The sequence below is a fragment of the Sturnus vulgaris genome, chromosome 17, assembly GCF_052056855.1.
Source record: "Sturnus vulgaris isolate bStuVul1 chromosome 17, bStuVul1.hap1, whole genome shotgun sequence".
Taxonomy (NCBI): Eukaryota; Metazoa; Chordata; class Aves; order Passeriformes; family Sturnidae; genus Sturnus; species Sturnus vulgaris.
In genome coordinates, this window is record NC_142259.1 from 11316427 (window position 1) to 11343599 (window position 27173).

The 27173-nt window shown below is 42.9% G+C and overlaps 1 protein-coding gene across 13 annotated transcripts in view; it reads right to left on the reverse strand.

Annotated features, from left to right (window-relative positions):
* Positions 1 to 27173, reverse strand: part of PTPRT (protein tyrosine phosphatase receptor type T) — a 432144-nt gene that overhangs the window by 19136 nt on the left and 385835 nt on the right. For all 13 annotated transcript variants that reach the window (XM_088175102.1, XM_088175100.1, XM_088175101.1 and 10 more), the window contains 7 exons: positions 19478 to 19665; positions 13843 to 13930; positions 6250 to 6326; positions 5323 to 5359; positions 4321 to 4418; positions 2491 to 2607; positions 513 to 667 (listed from right to left, as the gene is read on the reverse strand). In XM_088175102.1, coding sequence (XP_088031228.1) covers positions 513 to 667; positions 2491 to 2607; positions 4321 to 4418; positions 5323 to 5359; positions 6250 to 6326; positions 13843 to 13930; positions 19478 to 19665 — 760 coding nt within the window. The remainder of the gene's footprint in view (positions 1 to 512; positions 668 to 2490; positions 2608 to 4320; positions 4419 to 5322; positions 5360 to 6249; positions 6327 to 13842; positions 13931 to 19477; positions 19666 to 27173) is intronic.

The window sequence follows — 27173 nt, forward strand, 5'->3', positions numbered from 1 at the left end:
CGGGCTTGGTCAGACAAGTATTTCAGACCATAAAAATATAAAATAATAGAATAGTCTGTGTTGGAATGGACCTTAAAGATGGCAGGGACCCCTCCCACCAGACCAGGTAAGGCCTTTAACGCTGGTACAAAGCTGAGCTGCAGCACATGGGAGTACAGAAAACAATTTTGCTTTAAAATTCCCTGTCTTTGTGTCAGCACTGTCTGTTCTGCCACATGAGGTTTGAGGGCCTGGAATGGCTGTCCCAGATATTCACCACTTCCCCAGCTCTGCCACGAGCATCCAACCCAGCACAGACCACTGGGGAGCCTTCTACATTTGAAAACCCCTCTCTGACCCACACCCATCATCTCCAACTCACGCCAACGTGTCCCCAGACCTGCCACTCCCGGGAAGAAAACCACATTTCCCCTTTCTTTCCCGCGTGCAAGAAAACATCACCCTTAAAGGAGCTGCTGGCTATTGCCAGGAGAGGAGCAAAGGGAGGGGGCTCAGGTGGAGAGCTGTCCTACCTGCAGTGCACCACGATGGGTCCTGCCTCGGGGGGGTTGAGGAACTTGACCTGGCGCACGAAGCCCAGGAGCCCGGTGGCGTAGCAGGGCACGCCGTGGTCGGGCCAGCTGGTGAAGTGGAACTGCCGGATCTCCCGGATCTCGTGGTAGCCTTTCTGAGGAGACAACACAGCCTCTGTTTTCCTTCCATCAGGCTTCCCTCACGCTGAGGGGTAACAAGCACTGAGCTCTCACTATGCACGTGTGATAATTGATGGAAGATTGGCGTTAATCAACGAAAGCATTGGGGTTTGTATAAACCAGAATATTCAGCTCTGAAGTGAAGCATGGATGTGATAAAGGAAATTATATGATAAAATAATTCTGTTTAAAATCACCTTGTTATATTATATTGTATTATGTTACATTATAATATGTTATATTTTCCAAATAAGTTGTATCAGCTACCAGCTTGCAAAATCAGACTTCCCAAAAAGCCCTTCCTGCCTTTGTCTGATCAATGCTGCCTATCCCAAAAACCAGACTCCCAGAACTTCTCTGGTGGTTATCTACAAGGCCCAGATGGCTATCTGTGACTGATTATCACCCAAAGGCTTTGTGTAAGGATGTTTATTCAACCACCACTGCTTATGACAACAAAAATCCAAAAAATTGCTGACTACAATAAAAAACCACAGTATAAGAAGAGGCTGCAAATCGAGGTTCTGTGGAGTGTGGAGTGGGCAGTGACCCCTCACGTTCCCCAGCACTGCTTGCTCTTTCTATATCCAATAAAGCAATCTAAATTTTGCTGAATATCAAGACTTTTGTCTCTCATTTATAACACATGGAAACGTGTCCAAGCTTTTCACCCTAAAAACCAAATCCCAGATAATGCTCACCTGAGGGCTGGGAAGGTGGTACCAGCTCCCAGTTCCAACCTGTGCTCTCACAGTTCAAACCCACCAAACCAGGGTCACCTCAGCCCTGGCACTCCATGGCTGTGTTTACCCTCATCCTCCTGTGTTACAGCCATAAAACACCAAAAATTCACTCCCAAATTGTGCTTGAGGCATTGAAGCAAGAGCCTGGAGAATGGACACCTCAAGAGTAGACATGCCCCAGGTAACAGCAGATTTTTTGCCACCTCCTGCCAAAAATTCTCAGTTTGAAATACTGCTGGCAGTCTAAAGGGCAAAAATTGGTACCTAGAACCATATTTCCTGGGGAGAGCAAGTTGTTGGTATGTGAAAATCACACCTTTATCTGACCTGCAAAGGGGAACACAGAACTCTGGCTCAACTGCGTTTTATTGTACAGGAAATGTGGGTGAAATCCAGCAGCTCCTCTAGCCTGTCAGATTTTGGCATTAGCATTTCTCACCAAGTTTTTCAATGACTTAATGAAATATAGAGCTGATGTATCAGAAAACTGAAACAATATTCCCAGTGTGACTGAAGTTCAGTGAGCAGCAATTTTGGAAAATCTTTAAAACCACTTACTGAATATTTGGAAAGTAATTTGGACAGACCTGGAACACACTGACACTTAGACTTCCAATTTCTAATTAAAAGTAACAAAATCTTCCAAATCCTGCTGGTTTGGGGATAGTTTTTATACTCTTGCTCTTATTATAGTCTCATTTCTGATGAAAGGGGACCCTACCTGGCATCCAGTATAAGTGGTACCTTTTTTCCTCTGCCATTTTCCACTGTGAAACAAGGCAGTTATTATTCCTGGCATACCATCAGCTATCTGCTGCCTTTTGGATGCAGTTAAACTTTATGCACTGTGGATTCTACTTTTGTGGCTACATCAAGATGTTCCTGTAAAATCATTTGTCCAAAAATGGAATCCCTGTCAAAAATTTAGTTTGCTGAAGTGAAGCCTGTCCAAGTAGCATAGCTCCCATCTCCAAGAGCATTCTGGATGTGTTTCCCACAGTTTGTGAACACAAATGGAGTGTGTCACAAGCTCAGCTGCCTGAAGAGCTCCTTACCTTTTGGACAGTGAAGGTACGTATGACATACTCTGCCAGTGGCTCTGTCTCAATTAATGTGACTTTAATATCTCCATACACTTCTGTGTCATCTGGCCAGTATCGAACACACTTCACCTGGGGGGGAAAGGAAAAATATTGAGAGGAACTAGAGTCAGAGCTGACCTACATTTTCCTCCACTTTCATGCTGAAGCCAATGCAAATTGGGCTTTCTTCTGATGTGCAGAGTTGCCAAAATTAACTGTATAAATTAGATCAAAATTCCTTTACCATACATAGAAACCACAGGCAGGATTTTTTTAAAGTTCCCTTTGTTGTCCATATGAATGCAAATGATGCATTTAGTATTTTTTTTAAATTTTCATTGAATTTCCATATATGCCTGGCCCATATCAGATATATAGAACACCTGACAGTCACCACCATCCCTTTTGAGAAAAACCCATGCTACTGCTCCTGTAATTCTGAGAGCTCTCTGTTTAGCCAAAGAAAAGAATTTCAGTTCATGGAGATTGTGGGATACATGCTGAGACACTAAATTTTTTTGACCCTGAGCTTTCTTTATCACATGTGGACACAAACTTGGCATTTTACCAGCTGTGACAAGCTTCAACTAAGGTTCAAGAGAGAAATCTCCTGAGCAGGTAAACATATCCCAGCTTAGCCAGTTCTAGGAGCCATGTGCAAAACCACCAAAAGAAATAAAAGCAGGGCTGTGAAGCTCCAGAAGGGATATTTAGGCTAACAAAGACTAGCAGGTTATTAAATGCTCTAGCATGAAAGAGTGGAACAATACCTAAAGCTGAAGCAATTAGCTGCTGCAAAGCAGGCTTCATGTTCCAGTTCCAGTCATAATTGAAAGGGGTTTTATAAATATTAAATATGATTAATGTAGGTTTGTTGTAGCTTTTTTGTTGTTTGGGTTTTTTTCCTTTTACACAGAGGCATTTATTTCAAACTGAAGTGTCAGTAGAAGGTAAAATAGAATAAATAGCAATAAATGAATAGAAGTAGCTGGCATTCAACCATGAGATCTAAGGGAAATCAAACACAAAGCAGCTGAATTACTAATGGCTTTGAGCAAACGATAATTTAAATTTTTCTTAGTACCAAAGCAATGGAAAGCGACAAATATCAGGAGAAAATTTTTTAATTTAACTCCAGTTTCTGGCTGAGAATGTCTCTAAAACCATGCTGGGAAAGGCCACCCCAGATATTCTGTCTTCTTATTTCCTGAGGTCTAGCCTACACTTTTTGAGTTATCCATGTTTGGTTCCATGATGGGCTTTGGGAATTTGTGCTGACACAAGGATGTCTGGCCCAGGTCAGGGAATTGGGGGGTGTTTAGGAGGACAGCACTGCTGGGTGGCCCCAGGATCCACAAAAACCTCAAGCACCAAGAAGAGTGACCTCAGGAAGTGCAGGCTTTGGACTCTCATGTAAAGAGGTCTTTTGATAGTTGGAGTACCAGTCACACATCCTCACTCCTCTGGATTTTAGAGAGTATTCAAATCATCAGACAAGGAATAACTATCACAGAAGTGCATCTTTCCTTCTGTACTGAGGAAGGTGACAGCTTCTGAGCTAGCATAAATTTGTATAACTCTGCCAAAGCCCAGACTTACAGCAGGAACACAACCCTTATTAGTCTAGAAGGGAAGCAGCTATGTAGTACAAAATCCAACATTTTACAGAAAAACCCAGAGTGGCTGAATTCATTCCCTTCCTGCAGGAAGCAAAAGGCATTTTGCTGCTGAGCTGTCCTGAGCAGCAGCTCCGTGTTAAACCCAGCCCTGGTGTGGCTTTACACACTGGGAGTGGCACCTTACCCTGCCCACCTCCACCAGGTTGGTGACCATGACAACACTCGCAGAGTTTTCTTGCCAAATCATCCTCCAGAAATCCTTCACTGTCTCTTGCATGGGCCCTGGGGCAAGAGAGAAGACAAAAAGGACATCTCAAGAGAGTGCATGGAATGCCAATAACCCCTTCCAGCTGCTCTCCAGGCACTGTCCTGTTCCCACAGGATCCTGCTCTCTCTCAGAGCATCCCTCATCATTCAGGGTTACAGACATGAACAGCCTGGAGCTCTCTGGGAAGTCAGGCCCTTCCTCACAGCAGGAATTTAAGGTTCCAGCACAGTGGCAACAGAAGTGATGTTACCAGGAGGTAACTGTGTAGGTGATGGGACGAGGATGTGCCGCACACTGAACCTGTATTAAGGCTGTGTTGTAATTCACACCTGATGCAGCACACCATTTCACCATCTCACATCATTTCATTTCAGTTCAATATTGATTAATTGTGAAAGAGGAAGGAAACATGCAGAAATTAGCTCTTTTCTGAAGTTTCCCCCAGAAAAATGCGAGGTTCCAAGAGCCAACCAACCAGTGCTCACAAGGGGTTTGTCAGTCTGACAAACTCTGACCTTATTTCCTTTTTTATAGGAAACTCCTCAAGTGACTTAACAGAAGGTGGTGTTCAATGCATTTCCTGCTAGTTCCCCTCAAAGGTTCATCAGTCACAGCTTATTCACACTGCCCAACTCAAGCAAGGTAAAGCCAAGACACACAAAGTCCCCTGTAATTGTCCTCTCACACTTCATGCACAAATGACACATTCTAGGCTGTTCTGCCACCTCTCAGTCTGGGGCATTTCCTATTCCTGCAGCTGAGCTCTTGAGTGCCATAAAGATCTTGGAAAATTCTATATCCTTCCATCTTTTGCCCATATAACAAATTTTCAGATAATGTCACCCCATAAAAAGCTCCTACAACAGTGTAAACCAGCAGTGGGTTCACAAATATTTAGACAAACAAGAGTGAACTTGCCTTGAGTTGCAATGTAATGGCGAGGCCGATGGTACCCCTGGAAAAAAAAGAAAATAAGATGAGTGAGTGTGAGATCATAGCTCAGACAAAGCCACCAAGGATTTGATACTTTCCAGGTGCCAACTGCTGTCCTCTGGACAGTGTATAATTATGTAATATATTATAATTAACTATTTATGGAATGAATGAATGATTGGGTAACTGAGCTGCTCTGAGAGATTTTAAGTGAGAGCATCTCCCTCAGGCTGAATAACCCAATCTCTTCATGCCAAAGATAAGACAGGAATGGGACACTTTTTAACTATTTCCACAAAGAAACACAAATCCTGTGTTACCTGAAGGTAATGCTGAAAACAGATAGGCAAAACACAGCATCTTCTTGTTTGTAAAGAAGAAAGGTATGAATTTGCCTCTGTGAAAATTCTGAGGGCATCTTTTATCCTTTCAAGAAACTATTCTAAGCATTGCCTGTTGCTGTGAGTTAAAAGCTGCTTTCAAGAAATGCATTAGATCCCTCTGTGTGTGAGACAGAGGCTGCTTTTCCAATGTCATTTTGTAACACTTAAAAAAAAGTCAATCTGTTTACACACATGCCTTCTGCACCACAACTTCGGGAGCAGTTGGCAACCTCTGATATCTATTAATGCTACAGTGAGGGGCTGATATCGATTTCTGCATCCATCACTTAGCCCATGTCCCACTTATACTGGTGGATCTGTCAAACACAGGAAATCTCCATCTGCCCAGACTGGTCAGACAAAACAAACTGGAGACTGAGAACCTTCTCCCCGTCACAGCACGGTGTTTGTACAACGTTCAGCTGTCATTCACATCAGCTGCACAGCCTGTCCCTGTGTCAGAGGCAGCAGATTCATAAGCAGGCTTGTCACAGGGGGTTTGTCACAGGGGGATGTCCAGGAGCCTTACATCGATGTAATTGGCGTTGATGTAGTCAGAGTGAGGGTCCCCATCCAGCAGCTGCAATCTCACTCTTGAGTGATCATCTGGAGGAAGGAAAGGAAAGAAAGTGACAGTAACGATAGAGAGGAGTTTCTAAGGGGTCTGCTGTATCTGCTGAGTCCTCAAGGGTGGTATCATGGAATTACAGAATGCCCTGAGCTGAAAGGGACACACAAAGTGCAACTCCTGGCCTCAAAAATCCCACCATGGTACTTGAATATTTGAATACTTACAATAATAAAAAATGGAATAGCATGACGTGTATTCCTCTTGCTAAAAGCCCTTTGTTTTGTGCTTAAGATGTAATGTTTAGATCCTTAAGTTAGTCATGCTGTATATTCATTAAATTCATTGCTGTCACCATAATCCTTATGGAGATTAGAGAGAGGTCACAAATGTCACCTGGTTTGGGAGGTTTGGGACAGATTTTGCAAGGTGTTTCTCCATGGCAAAACCATTTTCCTGCTTGGAAGCTACAAACTGCCTTGGCTTCCTCTGATCTATGGGAACTGAGGCAAGAGCTAAAACTGACAAGACCAGGACATAATTAAATAGATCACAACAGAGATATAAAAGATAAAGGAGGGTAAAATGGCAATGAAACCCTGCAAATAAGAAATGAAAAACCCCAGAAACTGAAAGGAAGTCAAATTAAATCAGAGCAACATTCCTTTATGTAACCCACAGAACTCACAGCAGAAAAATGGCACCGAGGCAGTGTTGAAAAAAACCCAACAAAATCAGAAATGTTCATATTTTTGAAGAGATTCAAAGTTTCTTTAGATAAGGCAATAAAATAGCAGAGATCAATCTTTTAATCCCCCAGCATGCTCCACGGTTCAGATGCAGAAAGGAACTACCCCAGCAGGCAGATTATGTCATGATTTTCCACCAGGGGAATATTTTGATCTTTCTGTGGAACAGCTGGTGCTGGGCTGTGTCACAGAGATGCTCCAGAGCCAGGCTGCTGATGTGATTTGCCCTGGCAATCCCAGCACTGGGATGCAGTTAATTGCAGAACTGCTTCTAAGGGCCAGTTGCTTGGCAGAGGCTACTGGGTTATGGGGGTCACTGCTGGCCATGCTGTGATCATTTTTAAATGATTTTTTAAAAGAAGGATAATATCGAGTCCATTAAGTTTATTTCCTCCCCAGCAGCTCTATGGAGCATAGCTCTCAGTCAGAGCAGCATTAATGTTTAGCAGCACTTTGCAGAACACAGGACTAAGCATGATTTACATTCAATTAAAAAGAATCGTAGCAATGAAACATAAAAATATGAGGTGTGATTCTGCAGTAACTCAGTCAAAAGGGGTTTAGTCATGTCTTAATTAAATATAGAATCAGATGATAATTGTGAAGACAGATGTGTGAGCAGTTCTGAAAACCAAGACTTGGATATATATTAAATATTCATTCGGCCGTGTAAAGGAATGATTCTACTCTGTTCAGCCTTTGGGTGAGATTTACACACCTAAAAAAAATATAACCACATTGCTGCGTTTATCAAATCCCATATCTGTATTCAAAGAAGGTTCTTTGCAGGTGAATCCATCAAAAGCTTTGCTATATTTGTATTAATAAATATAACCTTTGTAGACACAGGGAACGGGGAATATTTCTCCGAGTGCTGATGTTCCCAATTACCTGCACTCAAGGCAGCAGCACGAGGAGTCCCAGTAAATCATGTGGTTAGACAGACAACAAAAGAATTTATACTTAGAGCAATTCTCAAAGACAGACAAAGAGCTGATTAAACCGGACATGTGGATGAAATACAGGGAAACTCCCGCAGACAATTTCACACTTGCAATTCCAGGCAGCAAACTAAGCTCGTTAGGAGCCACACGGAACAAAAGCAAAGAAAAAGCAAACCCTGGAGCAAATGCCTGGGAGGACAACATTTACTGACTCCTCCCAAGAGAACAGCACTGTGGAAGTCTCAACTCATTGCAACAACACAACCAAAAACGACGAGACCAAAAATGTCCCCAATGGCAGGGGAAGAGAATCTCAGGTTCACTTTTCAATGAGGGACACACACAGTTTCTGTAGATGGACTGTTCTGAATAACCCTGGAGGAAGCACCTGCCTCTCTTCATTTAATGGAGGCAAACATCAAAATTAAGTCTCAGCACTTTGAGCCCCTCTTTGGACAGAAAGTTAAACCAGGCAGGATGAATACATCCGGAGGGAGCTGAATGGAAAAGACCTGGGAAGCAGACTCCACGATTTCAGGCAATTATGGATAATTATGGCTAAGGAAAAGATGCTCTGTAGGTGCAAAAAAGTCTTGTTGGTTTGTTTTCCTTTTTATTTATTTTTTTAAAGTCAAATATGGAAAAAACAGAAAGGATTAAATTTAACTGAACATTAATGCGATTTTTTGTTGTTTCTAAAAGGAGACATTCAGGTCTAATCATATTTTGGGACCAAATGAAAAATGCTTTAAGCTGAACTTTGCTTTCAGAGGACAGAATTCAAAATATTTCATTGCATATTTTACTAAAATGAGATTAATTCCTGAGGGAGATTTATTGCTCTTACAAGTGAGAACAGTGCAGCAAAAAAAAAATCTATGTATATGAGAAGCACACAAAATATTAATGATGTCTTAATGGTATCTTTAACCTTGTTCCAGAGTTTAGGAGAACAGTCTGGATAAAAGTTCATAAAATAAGTTCCCTTGTAAATCTCTTTTTTAAACAACAACCAAAAAAACTTCAGGATTTGACTTAAGGAAAAAAAAAAAAGGCAAATTATTATGCTCTCAGTAGTAAGGATCTTGTACGTAGATTTTTTTTGCCTACAGACTTTAAAGGGCTATTTAAAGAAGAGCAAATGCCTTTATTATATCTTCTCCCAATGGTTAAAACTTATTTCTGATTTTTCTTCTTTTGCACTGGACTCCTCTAGCCAAGGACACAGCATTCTTGGCAGACTGAAATGAATGTGTTGCTCAACTCTTCACTAAATTCATCAGACATCATATCCCTGTGTGTTGAAAATGGACTCTAAGAAATATTAAAAATGGAGGGAAAAGCAGGGGGAAAAAGTTGCATTCAGGACCACAAAAAATAGAGGAAACCTTAACAACTGGGTAAATAGTTTAATTTCTCTCTGTTTACTCCAGTCCTTCTGCAAGTTAGCAGAACTCTAAATTTACATGAAGATTAGTTTGACTGAAAATTGGTCTTAAAACAGACTTCAAAAATGACACGAATTTCACTGAACAGCTCCGTGCTCCCATTTTAGCACAAAATTGTTACAGTTTTAAACTCCTGTCAAAATTCCCATTAGTGATCATTTGAAGTATCATTGCAATTTTTCCACGTCTCATTTTGACACCAGCACTGGAATAATCTCACACAACTTTGGCCATGGAAACATCACACAGCTCGTCTGAAGTGCCTGCCAGGGTTCCCCCCACAGGAGTGGGGAAGCACACACAGCCCTGGGACTAAAGGATCATTAAAGGATCATTAAAGGATCATTAATCCTCACTCTGTCCCCTCCTTTCTGCCCCACTGACCCTGCACTGTGCCATGAGAGCAGGGCAACAGCCAGGTGTGATAAATCCCACCCTGCCAGGACCCAATTCCAATGATATCACACAGATGTGCAAGAGTTCGGGCACTACAGAAGAAATCATGGAATAACAATTCTTGGAAGCTGGAAGATTTCTGTCCTAAATGCAATACTGATGTCAGGCACTGGCACAGGCTGTGTCTGCCAGTGTCCAGGGCCAGGCTGGACAGGGCTTGGAGCAGCCTGGGACAGTGGAAGGGGCTGCAGCTGGATGAGCCTTAAGGTCCCTTCCAACCCAAACCAGTCTGGAATTCTTTGTAGGTTTTGGGGTTTTTTTTTATTTCAGTCTGTGGGCAAGAAGTGCTCTCCACCCGTGTGCCAGCTGAAAGCTTCTTCATCTGTTCCACCCCAAATTCTCTGATTAATTCGGTTTGGTAACCCAAAGCATAGTGCAGTCAGAGCATGAAGGAAACAAAGCAAATTTCTCTACTGTCTTTTTGTCATCAGCTCCATAATTTTTAGAGGACCATCACGAGACTTCAAACCCAGGGTGCCTCAGTGGGAAAAAGAAAGGCACACAAAGTGCTGTCCATCAGCTGAAGCAAAAGACAATCCTACCTCTTCTCATCCTCAGCTCTCCTCTGAGAGTTTTTATTCTCCTGTAATGTAATGGCTCTAAATCTGGGCAAGATGGAGAGAAATCAAATAGAACCAAAGGTCCCATATAGCTTCTGGACATTTTCTTTCCTCTTGTAATAGATTCAGCTCAACATCCCTGCTCCAACAATCACTTTCTGATGCTCTTTGAAGGTCTCAATATCTGGGCCCTAAAGCAGAATTAAATTATATTGCTTCAGCACATAAATGGGTACACTGCCTATGCTTGCCCCCTAAAGAAAAACCTGGCATCTCCACAGCTGCCTTTGTTTTTACAGCTTTTATAAAAGTGCAGGAGCAAAGCTCATGGACTCTGTTCACCTAATAAAAGGTGCAAGCAGGACAGTTTCCTTCAGCATGGTAAATCTGTCTGCATCTTCCCACCACCCACAGTGGATTTCTGTGGTCATGCAGGCCCCAGATCCACTGCTCAGCTTTTCCCTTGCTCCAGAAACTGTTCCAGATGGGAGGGAACCATGGCAAGCTGGGAGAGCTCCTTGAGTTCTCTTTCCCCTCCTCTGCATGAACAGATCAGTTCCCAGGCTGGTCTGCAGCTTTGGTTTGCAAATGCAGAAGAGCAGGTGTTGGGGCTGGCAGTGTGCTCTAGGTTTCCAGAGAGGCAGGATGTTAATGCAGCTCTGGGAGAGCAGTGAGCCAGTGAAACAGTCCTGTAAGCCATGGGGCTGTAGAGACAAGATCTAATCTGCTGTGATTCACTGAGCAATGCTACTCATTGCAAGGGCTTACAAACACACATTTTAACACCAGTGTCTGAGGCTGCTGCAAAAGCCAGAGCAAAACCTGACTTTCAATTCACTCCCCAAAAGGCAGGGGATCTGTTGTTCCAGGAGTGATGAAATGGAAGCAGTGGTTAAATAAATAATGTTAATTGCCATGTGCAGCCTATTACCAAATAAACTGGTATGGGAAACCAGTGCCTGCTCTGGGTTTCACCAGCCACTGCAACTGAAGTACAACAGAACAGCTCAGGCTATAACTGTGTTCCACCTCCTCTGCTCAGGCTTTTGCCCAGTTTGTACCCACAGAGCACAATTTGTTTGCATGACCTGCCTGGAGGGAGCCACTGCCCTGCTGTTCTCAGCTCTGCTCTGGATCCTGACTCTGACTTTATTCAGGGAGTTTGCCCAGCTCACCCACCAGTGGGGTCTGGCTCCAGGCTCAGCTGATAATTTTGCAAAGATTTTACAAAATATGTGACGAATGATATGCTCCTTTCTTAGCCATCCTACTTTCCTTCTCCCGTCTGAGCCTTCTCAATATCATTATTGTACATTTCTAAATTCTCCTTGCTGTCTTTTAAAAGAGCCCTTGTCTCCTTCTCAAACTCTTTGTTCTGATAAATATTTGAAGAGAAGAAAGCCCATTCCGAAATCTTTCCCAACAGTCCTCAAGCTTGAGCTCCTTTTCTGACACTTTACACCGTGCAGATTCTTGTTCCTTAGCTCTGATTACATTTTGCATTCCCTTATTCAAGTTCATCACCTCCTATCTGCACTGCTGCTGTATTTATACTCAGAGCCAAAAGGCTCGTGTCACTCTTCGTTAGACAACAATTTGTCTTTGTGAACACCTTCTCTTTAGGTAACATCCCATTTATCTTCCTTGATTTTGCTTCTTGAACTCCTCACATTTCACTTGGAGTTCAAGGTTTTCTTTGTGACCACCTTCAGCATAAATGAGATGGAAGCTTTTGCAAAGTTTTGCCTCTTTTCATCTCCACTTTTGAATTATGCCAAGTGCTTCCTCAAAATCATACAGAGAAACAAAGTCTTTCACACTTCCTTCCTCATATCATACCACGGCACTTCCACTTTCAATCCAGAGGATTCATCTGTTTTAGACCCATTTAATTGGAGTTAATTGTACAGACAGGTAAATAGAGCCTGTCTGGATGTCTCTCTTTGCCACTAGGACACAGGAAGCTCACAGTGAGGTGGAGCTGATATTAAGGAAGAAAACTTCCAGGCTAATTGTAATATTCCAGTAGTGTCACTTCCATTTTCCACATGGCTAAAGAACACTGGTGAACTTGATGACCAGCTCACAACACACAAACCAGCAGCAGAACTGGGATCACATCAGGGCTCACAAACTTCAATCTTCATTTCCAAATTTCTTCATCTTTACCACAGGGGCCCTGAACTGAGATGTTCTGTGGCATTCCCTAAAACTGGCACATGAATCATTTATTTCAAGGCTTCAAAGAGAGGAGTAGTTATGTGTGAGGTGAGGTTTCTTTATGAAGAAATTGGGGTTTTGGGTTTGTTGTCGTTGCTGCTGTTTTGGTGGTTTTTTTGGTGGGTTTGGGTTTGTTTGGTTTTTTTCGTTTTAAATTTTTTTTTAGTAAAATCTATTTGTTCTACAAGAAATACATTTTTTAACACAAAAAAAAATACAGTAGGAAATAAATCACTCAGCATGACTTAATTTTGCTCTTAGAGCATTCTATAGATTTTCCCAGTCATGAAAATCTATGGCACATTCATTTATATTCTGATTTCTTGTTCTGATGGTTTCAAGCTTGGCTTCTCCAACTTGATGCAACTCAGGAGCCCTTGAAAAGAATTAATTCTCACACCTCCTCTCCCCAGTCATTATCAGGAATAATGAAACACTGGGGATCTGCCTGGAGAGCTTGTGGGAAGCTCAGTTTTGGAGAGAATTTTGTAAGAGGCTTCACAAATATCTGACAGAAATGAGGAAGGTGAATTTAGTCGTGCTTTGGAGAATAAAGCTGACCTAAATGTTTTTATGGAGCCTTCCCTTCCTGCCCGTTCTGCTATGTATTGATATTCCTGTAACACCAACAGGAACTGATCACTGAAAGAAATAAGCCAAGAAGTTTTAGTGCATTTTCAGTTGCCTTATTATGATCCTGAGGCAGAAGTTAAGCTTGTTCCACCCTTCAAACCAGCCCTCTGGGGACAAGCAGTGACTGCTCCACTGGATACTGCCCACAAGGAAGGAGAAAACCTGGCCTCTGGGTCACAGCTAAAAATCGGATCTATCTGCAGCTCCTTTGTGCTCCCTTTTGTGGCACTGCAAGCTCTGGATTTTGTAGCGAAAATTGACAGAAAATGGGACATCATCACATAAAAAGTGACAAAAGGATTTAGCCCTCAAGCTACAAACCTAAAGCTGAAAGCAACGCAGGTAGAAAATGTGTAACATCATGCAGTGATGTTACGAAAAACAAGGATTAAAAAACATGAAATAAAATAAATCCCGGGAATAAAGCCTGTAACAAATGGATGGAACACTCAGCACTGTCAGCCAGCTCCTGGTGAGCTTCTCAAACACACCCTTCCCCACAGCACACAGGTGAGACCTCGGTTTGATGTGAATTTACACCTACAGGAGATTATGTTTCCGTATCTGTTCTTGTTGCGGTTCTCGTCTTCCTTGGCCGTATCCCAGGACGCCGTCTGCCCCTCGGGGAGTGCCTGCAAAATAAACAATAAGGGAGGGTTTAAAACACCTGGACAATGCCTTCAGGCGGGTGGAGACGCCTAAAGAAGAAGAGCAGGGCAAAAATAAAGGAACTGCACAGTTCAGCATCCGACCAAGGAAACAGCTGTAGGTGAGGAAAGGGCACCTCCACTAGTGTGAAAAGCAGAGCTCAGTGCAGACCATTTGCATCTCTTGGCTTCTGCCAGCTAAGAATCATTTTCCTCCTGCTACTTCTCGTCTGAAAAGATCAGGAGAATTTGTTTCTGGCTGCACAGTCACAAGTTAACCTCATTTCCCCTGCAGAACAAAGCTTGGGGCGATTTCTCTTGACTACACCTCTAGGAAAACCCAGATGGTTGAAACCCAGCGCTCAGCCTTTCTCATACTTAAGTTGAAAATAGAGTGGTTTCACCTATTTGTGTTAATAATGGGTGATGCAATACAAGCCATTCGCTGGATTTCTCTGGAGAAAGATAAATCAGCTCAGGGTTTTAGATCATGTGTAGGAAAGAGAGGAAAAAGGAGGTAAAGCATGCTCATGAAACACGAGAATAAACAGCCATTTTCCTAAAATCTGCTCTTTTAGTTAAGGGAGGGGAAAGGAACTGGCAGTACACAGTGCCACCCTCCCTGCAGCTCAGCCCTACAGCTATTCTGCACACCCTCAAACGAGCCACTTCACCCTAGAGACATGTCCAGGAGGGATTTCCAAGGCAGAGCCTGGCAAGCAGCAGTTGGCAAAGGACAAGGCTGGAGGATGGTCCTGCCTTCCTTGGAACAAACATGGGTGAAGAGAGCAGCCCCTGCTGAACTGCCTCACTAGATCTGCCTCCTCCCAGATGTACCCCCTTGCAGGATTCTACATCACTGAAATCATCACTGAAAGTTTCATTATTTCTGGTCCCTGGGGAATTGCAGAGGGTTTATACCAAAGCCATTGTAGAATCACATCTGCCTCAGCCAGCAGCGGGTAGCTTGACACAGCTGTAAATTCATTACAAAATAAATTTATATTCATCTTCAAGCCACCCAGGTCTATTATGTGCCTGAATGCAATAGCAGAGAGACACAATTAGGATCTACAACACTGATGTTACAATTAAACTTAATATGAGCAAACCCCTGGCAGAGCAGATCACTGTGAATTTCCCCCAAAGGGTTCCAGGACAGAAAATGTCAGGCACTGCAGCACTGCTGACAAAGACAGGGACACTGAGTTCCTATTCAAAAGCCCAGGAGAAAGAGTAATAACTCTGTAATTGGTGAGGGCTTTGATCACACATATATTTCCTTTGCAGACTATTGTTTCCAAAGAGCAGCTCATCTTCTGAGGAAAAACATCCAACCAACAAACCCACACACAACAAAAAAAAAATCCCTGAGTAAAAGAAAGGAGGTGAAGAAGGCTCATTTTCATCTTCAAAGAGCAAGGAAAAAGGTGCCTTATTTTTCCACTAATATCGAACTACAGCAGATTGACCAAGAATGGCAACAGTCATTAGGTGCCTAATCAGAGCCATCAGAAAAGAAAAAGAAATAAAAGAAAATCCTTTCTCACGACTTCCACATGGGAGCAGCTATCTTGGCCAGAGAAAATATATTCAGGTCTAATAAATCCCTTTTCAACAAACCATATCCTTTCATTTGATTTGAACATGCAATTCTCCACTGAAATGGATGTTTTTATATTTGCTGATTGAGCTTCTGAAGATTTGAGAGTCCAGGATTTTTCATCTCACTCAATACCACAGAAATCCCTGCTTTCCACAGAACTGACCAGCTCTGAAGGGAGGGAGCCCAGCTCTGGCTGGTGATGAACACAAACCACCTTTACAGGGGCACTCCTTATATCCCCACTTCTATAAACACCAGATGAACACGTTGGAGTAACTCCATGTACAACCCAAATAATTTGCCCATGAGATCCCTAAAAATGCAGCACCAAGAATTGGAATTACCTTAAGAATAAAGACAAGAATATGGATTATAATGGGCTTGCATCCAGAAAATGAGGAGCACAGGGAATGCTCTGTTCCTTCTGATTTTTTGGGTACAATAAATATTTCTATAATTGTAAAAAGAGTCCTGTTTCTATCTGCATTATCAGCAATGTTAAAACAGGACAGATCACCCAGGCACTGGTATTTAATTTTACAAATTCCATTCTACACAGGAAATTCTCCCCCTTCTTTCTTTGACTTGGTAACAGAAGAATTTTAGTGTTTAAAAAAACTATACTTGATTTTTAGGCATCTTCTACTTGTAAAACTCTCTAAACTTCTCTCAGAGAAGTTTTGTGAAATTTACACTGAAGTATCTTCCCACTAGTGGAATTTAGGCTACAGTGAAGCTTTTTAAACTAAATTGATCTAAATTTTAGCTGAAATTACAAGGATAGATCTCTCAAAGTCAGCTTCATCTCAATCAAGCTTCCTAAGCACCACGGCCCAGACGTAACTGAAGTGTTCCCATTTAACTGAGGCTCACTGCAAGCCAATTTAAATTTTGGATGGATGCATTTAGTTACTTGGCTGTTTGCTTTTAATTTAAATACAAAAACTCTAATCCCTCATTTTCACTGATCCACCTCAATGCTGCAGTTTTGTTGCCAAAGGCAACGACATCAATTCAAAGCCTTTCTGTTCATCCCAAAGTGTTCCACAGAGCCCTGGCCCTCTCCCCAAAGCCATTCTCTTCTCAACAGTGGTGGAAAAACTCTTCCCACAAGTCTGATGGGAACCAGAATTAAAAATTACCTGGGCTAAAAAACGTAATCTGAAGAAAAGATATTTCAGCCATTCATTCTGCAGTGTCCCATCATAACCCTGACCACCAGATCTATTCTTCTGGCCACATGAAAATGTGTAGGCAGAAATTAAGGGGTTAAAGTCCAGGGGTGAATTCCACAATCTGAAGGCTCTCAGCACTAAGATGCTTGAGGAAAGGAGCCACAAAATCTGAAATAACTGAACAGTCTCAGTAATGCAGCAGGAGAATGTGCATTAGTGACATCCTAAATCATAATGGAAAATGAGTTTGGATAATTAAGCTTATTATCTCCTTAGCCAGTAATTGGTGCTTGCAATAAGTCTGTGGGACTGGTCCCACAGCTCCCAACAAATCAGAGCTGATGTGTTCTGGAAAAGGAACTGGTGACATTTAAATGTGTCCCATTTAAATGTTTATGGCTATTCCCAACCCCAAACAGTGCCACCTACACCCAGCGCCACTGACAGATTTTTCTCTTCTGTTCCATTTGTTTTATCACTGAACAGAAGCAGCAGCCAAAAAGGCCCAAAGTCACACTTTGCCCTCAGGTGCAGCAGGAAGCCCCAAAATAACACAGACAGGGGAGTGCTGACAGATTTTCCCATATTCACACCCAGTTTACACTCATTTCACACCAGCACTGACACCCCTCACACAATCCCATCCTGTTTCTCAGCTCTCCCAGGAACTACCAGGAATATTTTTCTGGATGCCCTCAGCAAAACAAGCTGCCTGTGCTCCAAAAAGTGTAGGTGCAGACATCCTTTAAACAAATATGGAATGCAATTTCCAGGTTATTCGGTGGAAATGGGAACGCACAGAGATAAGAGATTGTCATGTGTGACTGATATGCTCCGTTCAAAGTGATTTTTCATGAGAGTAAAATTATTTGGTAACATGTCACTAAACAGGCTGCAATTTATGCTATCAATTTGCAAAGTAAGTAGAAAATCAGCTCCTCAGAAGAAAAAAAAGAGAGAGTATTTGGAGGTGACACTGATATTAGTGTCTGAAAACACATTTTAAAAGAGACATCAAATTCTTTCTCGAGATTTGATCAGCTGCTCTGCAAAGCATCTTGCAAAGCCGATTTTGCAGCTCTGTGCTCCTGCAGATCCCAGGCTGAGCCCCCACTCACAAGCAGCTCAAACCTCCCACCTTCCAGGAGCTCTCATGCTCCCCGACATCCTCCCCACTGCTATTTGGAGCTGAAGTGCTGCCTCCATCCCATGCCCCAAGCCCCACATCCCACCATGGGGAACGCCTGCAATTAGGGCTGATGGATCCCTGGAATGGCCCAGGGGATTCGTGAGCCTGTGGCATTCTCCAGGCCACTCCTTGCAGAGAAAGGAATTATGCAAATCGATGGAATGTCATCACCGTCTGCAGACAGCACTTTGTGGGGAAGGCAGAGCTCGTGGAGCTGAAAGTTGCATTGACATTTTTCATGCTAATGTGCTATTTTGATAATTACCGATGCCAGCCCCAGAAAATTACATCTATGCCAGCACCTGTTTTCTTCTTCAACATCAAGAACAGGGTCCCAGGGCTTCTGTAATTGTGCTCAATGCAGTTTTGGGTACTCCTCATGGAAATGGAGGCCAAGGGGGCTAAGTAAATCTCCTCAGAGAATTATTACCCTTTTCCAATATTAAACAAAACTCTTTATATTGATAGTTTAATTAGCATGCTTGATTTTGGGGCAAGAGTGCCTAGACCTGGTTAGCAGACACTTTCAGAAACACTTGCTATGACAGTTTTTGATGCCATCTGATCTAAAAAATGCTCCCTGGTGAGGACCAGGAAACGACAGGCTCTCAATTACAGCAAACCTCAGCACTGAGGAGACAAACCCCATGGACTCTTGCTTGCAGGGTGGAAAAGTGAGCTGTTTTCATTAAGTAACTTATTTTCACAGCTGTTACATTATTTTTAAATAGCTTTAATGCCACTATGCATATTAATTTCTTATTGCCTTCCCATGAGCTTATTGCATTCATTATAATTATCTCTTGCTAGGGCTGGGTCTCACATATGTTTGATGCTATTTCCCTCTTCTGTTTGCTCTGCTCTAAATGTGTTTTCCTCTTCCAAATCATCCCCAACATCATGTCTTCTGGTCATGTGGATTATATTCCTGGTCATTCCTGCTTGCAGGGGGAAGAGGTGAGGGGAAAGAGGGCAGCTTTCATTTTTCCAGCTCACCCTTTACTTCTCTCCTCACATGGATTTGGTAGAGGAAATCAGTCAAGCCTGTTCTGAGCCGCAGGTTTGATCATATTGGAAAATTTCACCTTCATTTTAGCTACACAAATACCTGCCCTTGACTTGACAATTGTGCATTCAGGTCATTGCACTGTGATTTAATGGGATCAATTATGAGAGCGGATTTGGAGCTCCCAAAAAGCTCAGGCAAAACCCCTTCCTCTTCTCACAGCCTGGCTCACACTACTCAAGGAAAGCACAGACAAGGAAGGGACTGTGGGACTGCGTGTCCTGTGTTGGGTTCAGCACCTGCTGAATATTTACTGTCTGCTCTTTATGGGACAGAGGGATGAGCACAGTGCCACCCACTTACTGCTGCAGGAAACACCTTCTCTTTGGAATAGAGGACCTCCAAAGGCTGAGAGCACTGCAAAATCCTGCCCTCAGAACCAAAATCAGAAAGGAAAGGATTAAGAGGGTGAAAAAGGAAAAGAAGCTCTCCTAAGCTTCTACCCCTCGTGAGTGCAACTTCCCTATTCAGGCACGTGAGGAAAGCTTCCTCTCACCTCATACTCCTCCTTGAAGCCGTAGCCCTGTCCCCTCTTCATCTGGGTGATGTGCTGCAGCAGGTCTGCCACTCGGATGGCAGGCTGGAACTGTCCCCGGGGGTAGGACATCTCCACGGGCTCGCAGCTGCGGTACGGGTGGGTCTGGATGGTCAGCGTGGGCTGGGCCAGCTCCCCGTGGCTGCTGTCTGTTGGAGACACAGGAGGCAAAAGCAGCTTTCAGATACCTGGTATTCCCAGTTTCACCCTCTCTCTGTTCATTTAACACCACCCCGCAGGTGGGTGCAGGCAAAAGGAAGTAAAGAAATGAATAAAAAACACACATTAAAAAAAAATGCCTAGAAAGACTCAATCACGCCTGAATAATTTTCGTGTCAAGCAGACAAACCCAAAAAGACAGGAAGAGAGTGAACAGCCAGCCAGGCTAACAAGGATATGGCACATCAAGGGTGAGCTCCCCAGAGCAGCTCCAAACCTTCCCCAGCCTGCAAAGAGCACAGCTCAGAGATACAGAGATGAGCAAGAGATTCAGGCAGGATTTGGGGTGTACAGCATGAGATAGCTGAGAGGGACCCGAGTGAACAGCAAGCAAGGGATCAGCATTTCAAGGAAGTCAGGATGCTGAGGCAAAATCAACTGCTCTGCTAGTTCAGGCCTAAAACTTTGTATGTCAATGACAAAGATGTAATATCATCAGGAAAAAAAAAAACCAGCGCAAAAATATAGTTATCTTGTGTGCAGAAATTTAAATTTCAGATATGTAAACTTAATAGAAAAGGGTTTTTTCTTGTAAGAAGTGAATTTAAAGAAATCTATCACTATGCAGATGGAATTGCAACCTCATATCCCCAGCAAAACTGTATGCACAACAAAATATTACCAGTGAACTAACAGAAAAGAACTTAAATAATAACTTCAATAACCAAACAACTGACTGTAACAATCTTTAACAACAGGAATTCAGACTAAATGAAAAATTCAATGACTTATCTAGCAGAGCTGTCCAAATTTAAGTAGTTGGCCAAATACAGCACTGCTTTTTTTCCTATGAGTGCAGTGATCTGAGATGCTCAGCTCCTTTCACACATACAGCCTTCACCAATTCTTTCTGGCCTTACCCAAACCAAGGTGCTAGCAAACAGAAAATGATTATTCACAAAACAGATTGTTCACAAAACCCCCCTGAGCTTCCACACACGGCATTTGTTTTTCTTACAAAGTTCACTGACAAAGAGCTGAAACATCACCCCTTGAGAGCAACACTACAGCCACGTTTGTAAAGGGATAAAGAATAAATAAATCCAATTGCAATTTCAGGGTGATTACTGTGAGGCAGAAATAGTCTTGGAATGCTCTTGTAAACAGAGGAAGCACGGTGGTGTCTGGGCAGGGGCTGCAAAGGTGGGCAGGAGCAGAGAGCTGAGCACATCCCACTGCATCCTCAGCAGCTGGCAAAGCACAGATATGACAAACAGCCCTTCAGCTGGTTTATTACTGGCTATGGGGAAGATGTGAAAGCAGGGATATGCTCTGTTTGGTAGCTGCAGGACTGTGAGGAGACAGGAATGCCAGCAGTGGACACTGCCGCAGGGCAAGCTCATCACCAGTGGGACATTAACACGGCTGGGGGGTGAATTATCAGAGATGCTGAACACAGCCTGCTGCTCTGAAATAAATTAGCACAGTGATCATCTGCTTTGAAGATTACACTCCTGAATTTCAGGATTTCTGAGTCCCTAGTTCTCATAAACACAGTCACATTCCCAGGACACTCAGAGATTTACAGAACTATGGCTCAAGCAAAGCAACCCTCACACACAAAATGTGAATAAATTTGGGATTTAAGGAAGAGTAACATCCAAAGCATTTGTATAATCATCCCTAATGCTCTGACTAATGACAGTGAGAGAACTCTGAACAGAGGGAATTTCAAGGCTTATTAATTCCCCTAGTTGGATTCGCTTTCCCAGTGCATCTTTGCTCCCCTATTCCCTATTAACCTCCTGTAATGAAAAGGAGAAGATTTTTATCGCAGGCCATTTCCGACAGACGTACTATGCTTAATTTTCCATCATTAGGTTTAATACAAACCCAATTTCACAATTGGCTTCTCTGAAGAACCTGCAAGTAATGCCACATTTTTATCAGCCCCAATTAAAAAACATTACGAGATCCCAATTGCAGAGGGAGTCTTAAAACTAATGTGTGGTTCTGGTGCTAATTCAGGCAGGGCACATGCAGAGCACAGGCGACTTGTAAAATGGAGCTCAGATCAGACAGCTCCTTTGCAGGCAATTGCTAATTTCTCTCTTCATCAGTTCCTTTAATTCTGGTGTACTTGGCTCTGTTCTCAGAGAGATGTGTCACAGGGAGAGGTGAGAGCCAGGAAAGTGATGACCCCTTCTTTCCAGAGTAACTTCCCTTAAGGTAGGCACTCATGGTACAGAGCTGGGACTAGAAAAAGGTGTTCAGCAGCAAAGAGGGGTCTGTGTCTGGCCTTTGAGTCCATACAGACAACTGGTCACATAGTGACTCTTTGGTCAATGGGATAAAAATTGGTGCAAATCCCACTGACTGCAGGAACAGCTCTTGTGGCACAGAAGCACAGAAGGGTTTGGGCTTGGAAGGGTCCATCTCTTTTCAGTATTCCAGGATGCTCCAAGCCTTGTCCAGCCTGGCCTTGGGCACTGCCAGGGATCCAGGGGCAGCCAGAGCTGCTCTGGGCACCCTGTGCCAGGGCCTGCCCACCCTCCCAGGGGAGAATTCAGTGTGATCTGTGGCAGCACCATTTGTGTGCCTCACCCAGTCAGCTGTTTCTGCTTAAAGAAAAGCATCACACAATGTGGGTCACCCTCCTCTCCAGCCTGGGACACACAGCTGGAACTGGGCCATCACCTCCTGCAGTCCTCTGTGACAAACACACCATGCATGGCACCTGTGCTACCTGCAAAAAATCCCAACCCCAACAGCAGCAGCACCTCTGGACTCTCAGTTACTCCCACCAGCATTTTATCTGGGCCAAGGAGAATGCAGAGGGGCTTTTTCTGGGCACAAATTGCTGTGTGTGAGCTGAGCTTAACACTTCCATGTTCTGCTAATAAAGCCCGATGCAAGTAACACACTGTTCCCTCTCCATGTAATCACCCCACGAGTGGAGCTAAGCACGGGTAATGAGGAGCTCGGCAGGGCCAGGCACCTCTCACCATGTGTTTGCAGCAATTTAGTGAGCAATTCAAAATGCACGTGGGAGGGGAGGTGGCAGCGAGCTGATCTCTCACTAGAACAGTCAACCAAAAGGGCCTTTGGAGGGCTGGCAAACAGGCTTTGCTTTTCCTTCTGTTTGCAGCTCTAATGCACATCTCCCTCCTTCTGGCACCATTATTACTGGGAAAGACAACAAAGATTCCAGCAAAGTCAGGCTGCTGCTTTAATTGCTGCACTAAAGGCAAGTTAAAGTAATTTTTCACAGTTCCTTTTCTCTGTCTGCTTCTCACAAACATGTCCCCAGTCTCCTGCAAATGAGGATGACTTTGCAGGACAAATTGGCCAAGACTTTTCACTAAATTTTTGGCAGTGCCAATAAACCATGTGTGCCTTTGGTGAGTTTCCAGTGAGAAAAGCAAAACAGTTTTTTAAATGGAAAAGTTGCAAGAAATAATTCACTCTAATACTCAGAAACTACTAAATGTACAGGATCGTGCATCAGGGTTTGTTTTTTTAAAACTATATTTCATATGCACATTTATCCTAGTCATATGTACTTGTGCTTTTGATAGGAACCCACACCCCCATATTTCACTGCATTCCAAAGATGGAATACTGTTCCAAGAAATAATTCAAATTAAAACATTTCAAGAGCTGGTAATTCCATTCTGACCCCCAAAATTGTGGCAATGGTTAATTACCCTTGCTGTCTAAACATTTCTTAATTGCAATTTGATTTTGCTTAGCTTCGATTGCAGGCACTGAATCTTATTATACCTTCTGTTAGATTAAAGAGCCCTCTGAGCATTTGAAATCCTGACCCATGCAGACGCTGATCAAATCACTTCTTCAGTTTCTCTTTGATAAAGTAAATCAATTGAGAGCTTCTGAAGCCTTATTAGGGCAGGCTGCTCAGGGCTCCCGTTCCTTCCTAGAACAACTTCCAATTTTCCACAGTTCTATTTGTGCAGCTGTAAATGAGGCAGGTATTCTGCATGTGGCTGGGAACATGCTGTTTATGATAGGATTGTTTCCAATATCAGCAGCTTGTGACAGCAAAGTGTGTTGCCAGCTTGTTTGTTAACCCTTCTCAGTGCCACTCTTACTCCCCATATTTGCCAACTCAGATGTTCTGATTCTGGATTTTCATGTTCCCCCATCCCTGGCAGTGTCCAAGGCCAGGCTGCATGGAGCTTGGAGCAGCCTGGTCTAGTGGGAAGTGTCCCTGCCCATGGCAGGGGGTGGAAGGAGAGGAGCTTTAAAATTCCTTCCAACACAAACCATTCTGTGATCAGCTTGAGAGTTCACCCAACACCCTGAAATTTTGTAGAAGACAACAAATTAATGATTCCCTGTCTCTTACATAACTTGGCTGATTGGGAAACTCTTCAGGTATCTCAGTTCATATGTTTAGAGAATAACTGCAGATAAGCAAATGCAACAATGCAATTCACATATTGCAAATTCTCCCTGCTGATGAAATGTTGCTTTTTGTGAGTGTCTTTGCTGGGGAAATAATCATGAACTTGCTGAAATCAACTCTGAGGTCTTATTGTGCCAAGAAGTAACAGAGTCCAGCATGCAGAGAGGGACAGAGGTCACTTCAGTGGAATCCTGCCCTGCTTGATGAGCAGCCCTGACAGTGAGTTATTATTGCTTGCCTGCTGCTACATCACCTCGTGTTCTGTATTTTTGTGCTACTCAGACAAGTAAAATAACTATGTTTGCCTCCACAGAAAAACTGATGAACTTCTCCATGAATGTCACAGACAAGACAAGAGCAGCTGAGAAATTAGATTGCCAGTCTGGAAGTGGCTCTGTATGATCAGAGCCCTGTGTAACATCCCAGTAAGGCTGCTGGGAAGGGTCCTGCTCATCCAGAGCACCTTTAGGGATTGAAGCTTTAGATGCTTTTATAGAGATCATTTGGTTTGTAAACACAGTTAGACTGAGAAATGGACATCTGGGCACAGAGTATGGTGTTGTCTCCTGGCCAGAAAACTCACCCGTGCCTCTTACAACTGAAAACGAAGCTGCACTGATGTGGCATCTTCTACATGTGGAGAAGCTTCTCTCAAAACTTTTGCTTTAATGTCCACAAATTCCTCCTGTGGCTGAAATGACAGGGCTATCATATCTGCTTATATTTTTTATTCTCTTAGCCTTGGCAAGTGATAAGATGCGATGCGACACCCTTTGCACAAAATAAATTATGTTTTGAGTGGTGTTTGTGGTAGATTTAATTACACACAGAGCCAGTCTCTCCACACTAGAGCAAAGGCTGTCAATTCTTTGACATCTTCCAGGGGTGACTAGAGCATGGCTAATACCTCTTCCCCTCACACCAGGGATATGGTGCAAGATGAAAAATAATTTGCTTTTTTTGTGTGTGTGTCAAGGCTTTATTACATGATAAATACCCAGCACTAATATTTTATCTACAATACCAACAGTGGTATGGCAAACCAAAGGCAAAACATCATTTATCTAATGATATCAACTGAGCTCTGAAAGGGCACATTCCTTTACAAAGCCTTCTGACAGCAGGCTTGACAGAGCACAGAGGGTGCACCTTTCATTTCAATGGCATGAAGAAACCACACGTTCAAAATGATTTTTAAAAGTAAGTAATATTTCTCTAGATTCCAGAACTTTGTAAGAACTGCTTGGTTAGCACCAAACATAAGAGTATTCTAATCCTATAAGAGTATTCTACTAAGAATATTAGAGTATTCTAATATTATAAGAGTATTCTTATATAAGACTATTCTGATCTTATAAAAACTATTACATTTTCTTCATCAGATAGCAAAGCGGAAAATCCTGTTAAAGATGCAAAGAAGATGCTTTGGTGAGGTGGGCAATGATTTGGGATTATTTGGTACAAATGTAACTGTGAAGCTCTCTGGATGTGTGGACCTCACCAAATGAAATCTGTCTTTGCCTTCTCAGTGAGAGGAGGCTGCCAGACCAACCCCCCTTCCAGAGAAATTCAGTCACATCTGGAAAACAGCTGCAAACTTCAGAACAGCACATGAAACTACAAGCCACTAAAGACTGGAAGAGAGGGTTTTCCACCTCTGCAGGCAGGAAGAAATGCAAGAGAAATTCAGCTCAAGGCCCAGCCTACAGAGGTCTGAACCTTTGGTGCTCACTCTGCTCCTGGGCAGCCTCAGCACAGCAAGTGCTGGGAAAACCTCTCCCACAGCTCCTTATTAGAGGCTGACTTGGCCTGGGAGGCTTCTGATGCAACTGAGCAGCTCAAGCCATTGAATTTTTGAGCATCCCTTGCATAGAAATAACTCATCCCACAATTTAAAAAGTGATGGAGGCACCTGCTAAAGCAGCAATACTGGTTTCTTAACGTCTTTGAGTTATTCAGACTAAGTTGGAGATGTACACACAGCAGACTCATTAAGGGGTGGGCAAAAAAGCTGCAGAAGTCTAAAAATCCATGGAAAATTTCGATGTCTTTTTAAGCACAGCCAGTTTTTTGTTTGAGACTTTGTGTCAGAGAGCTCTCTCTGCTTGTTCTGCCCATCTGCAAGGCACTAAAATCCCTGTCCTCTCCGGAGGGCAGTGACCCTTGTGAACATTCTCATGAGCAGCTGGAACAAGAACAAGGCTAAAAGTTCTTTCCTGCTGCCAGGAGATGCCAACTGAGGCAAGGGAAGGACATGCTGGTTCCCCTGAAGAGATGCCCTGATGAGATCTGCTGAACATCTTCAAGAGCAACTGGACATGAATCTTTTCCCCAAAAGTAATCCCTAAAGTTGTGCTACCTCATCTTCAAGTGGAAATCTACCTCATTTATTTTTTAGTGTTAGATATTCCCTTCTCTAGTGAAGATTTTTGAGCAAAACATTTAAAATCCAGAGTTGTCCACAAGATGACTTCACTAAAAATATGCATTAATAAAAAATTATTAATCAGGAATTGGGATAGAGGCAAATCCCAAATCTCCTGTATTTTATATGTCACAGCCAAGCCTAGTGAGCCATGCAATACTGCAAATACAGAACATTTATTAGCAGAAAGCATTATAGATGGGCACAAACAGTACTGAACTGCAGGCATAGATATTGGTAGTAGGATGACTGATCCCTTTCCAAGATATGTTTTTCTTCCCTGGGAATTAATATTAATAAGCATCAAAAATTAAACTTATTTTGCTCATACAGCAATATCCAACATCTGATGGATTTGTCTGAGAAACCAGAACACCAAAGCTTTCATTTGTCTGCAAGTCACAAGATAAAAAATTTTCCAATGTCAGGGGCTGTTTCACAGTCTGTTAAATTCAGGTGGAACTGGGACAGTGACCAGTCTGTGTTATTCATCTCTTAAAAGTGCTCTATACTTAACTTCCCATGTGTAAAACAGGGATATCAATCCTTACTCAGATATAGTGCTTAGTAGAAATTTGAAATAGTTTTGAATATGTAATCACAAGGCTGGTTAGATTCCTATTTCCTCTTTTTCATCTGTAAAA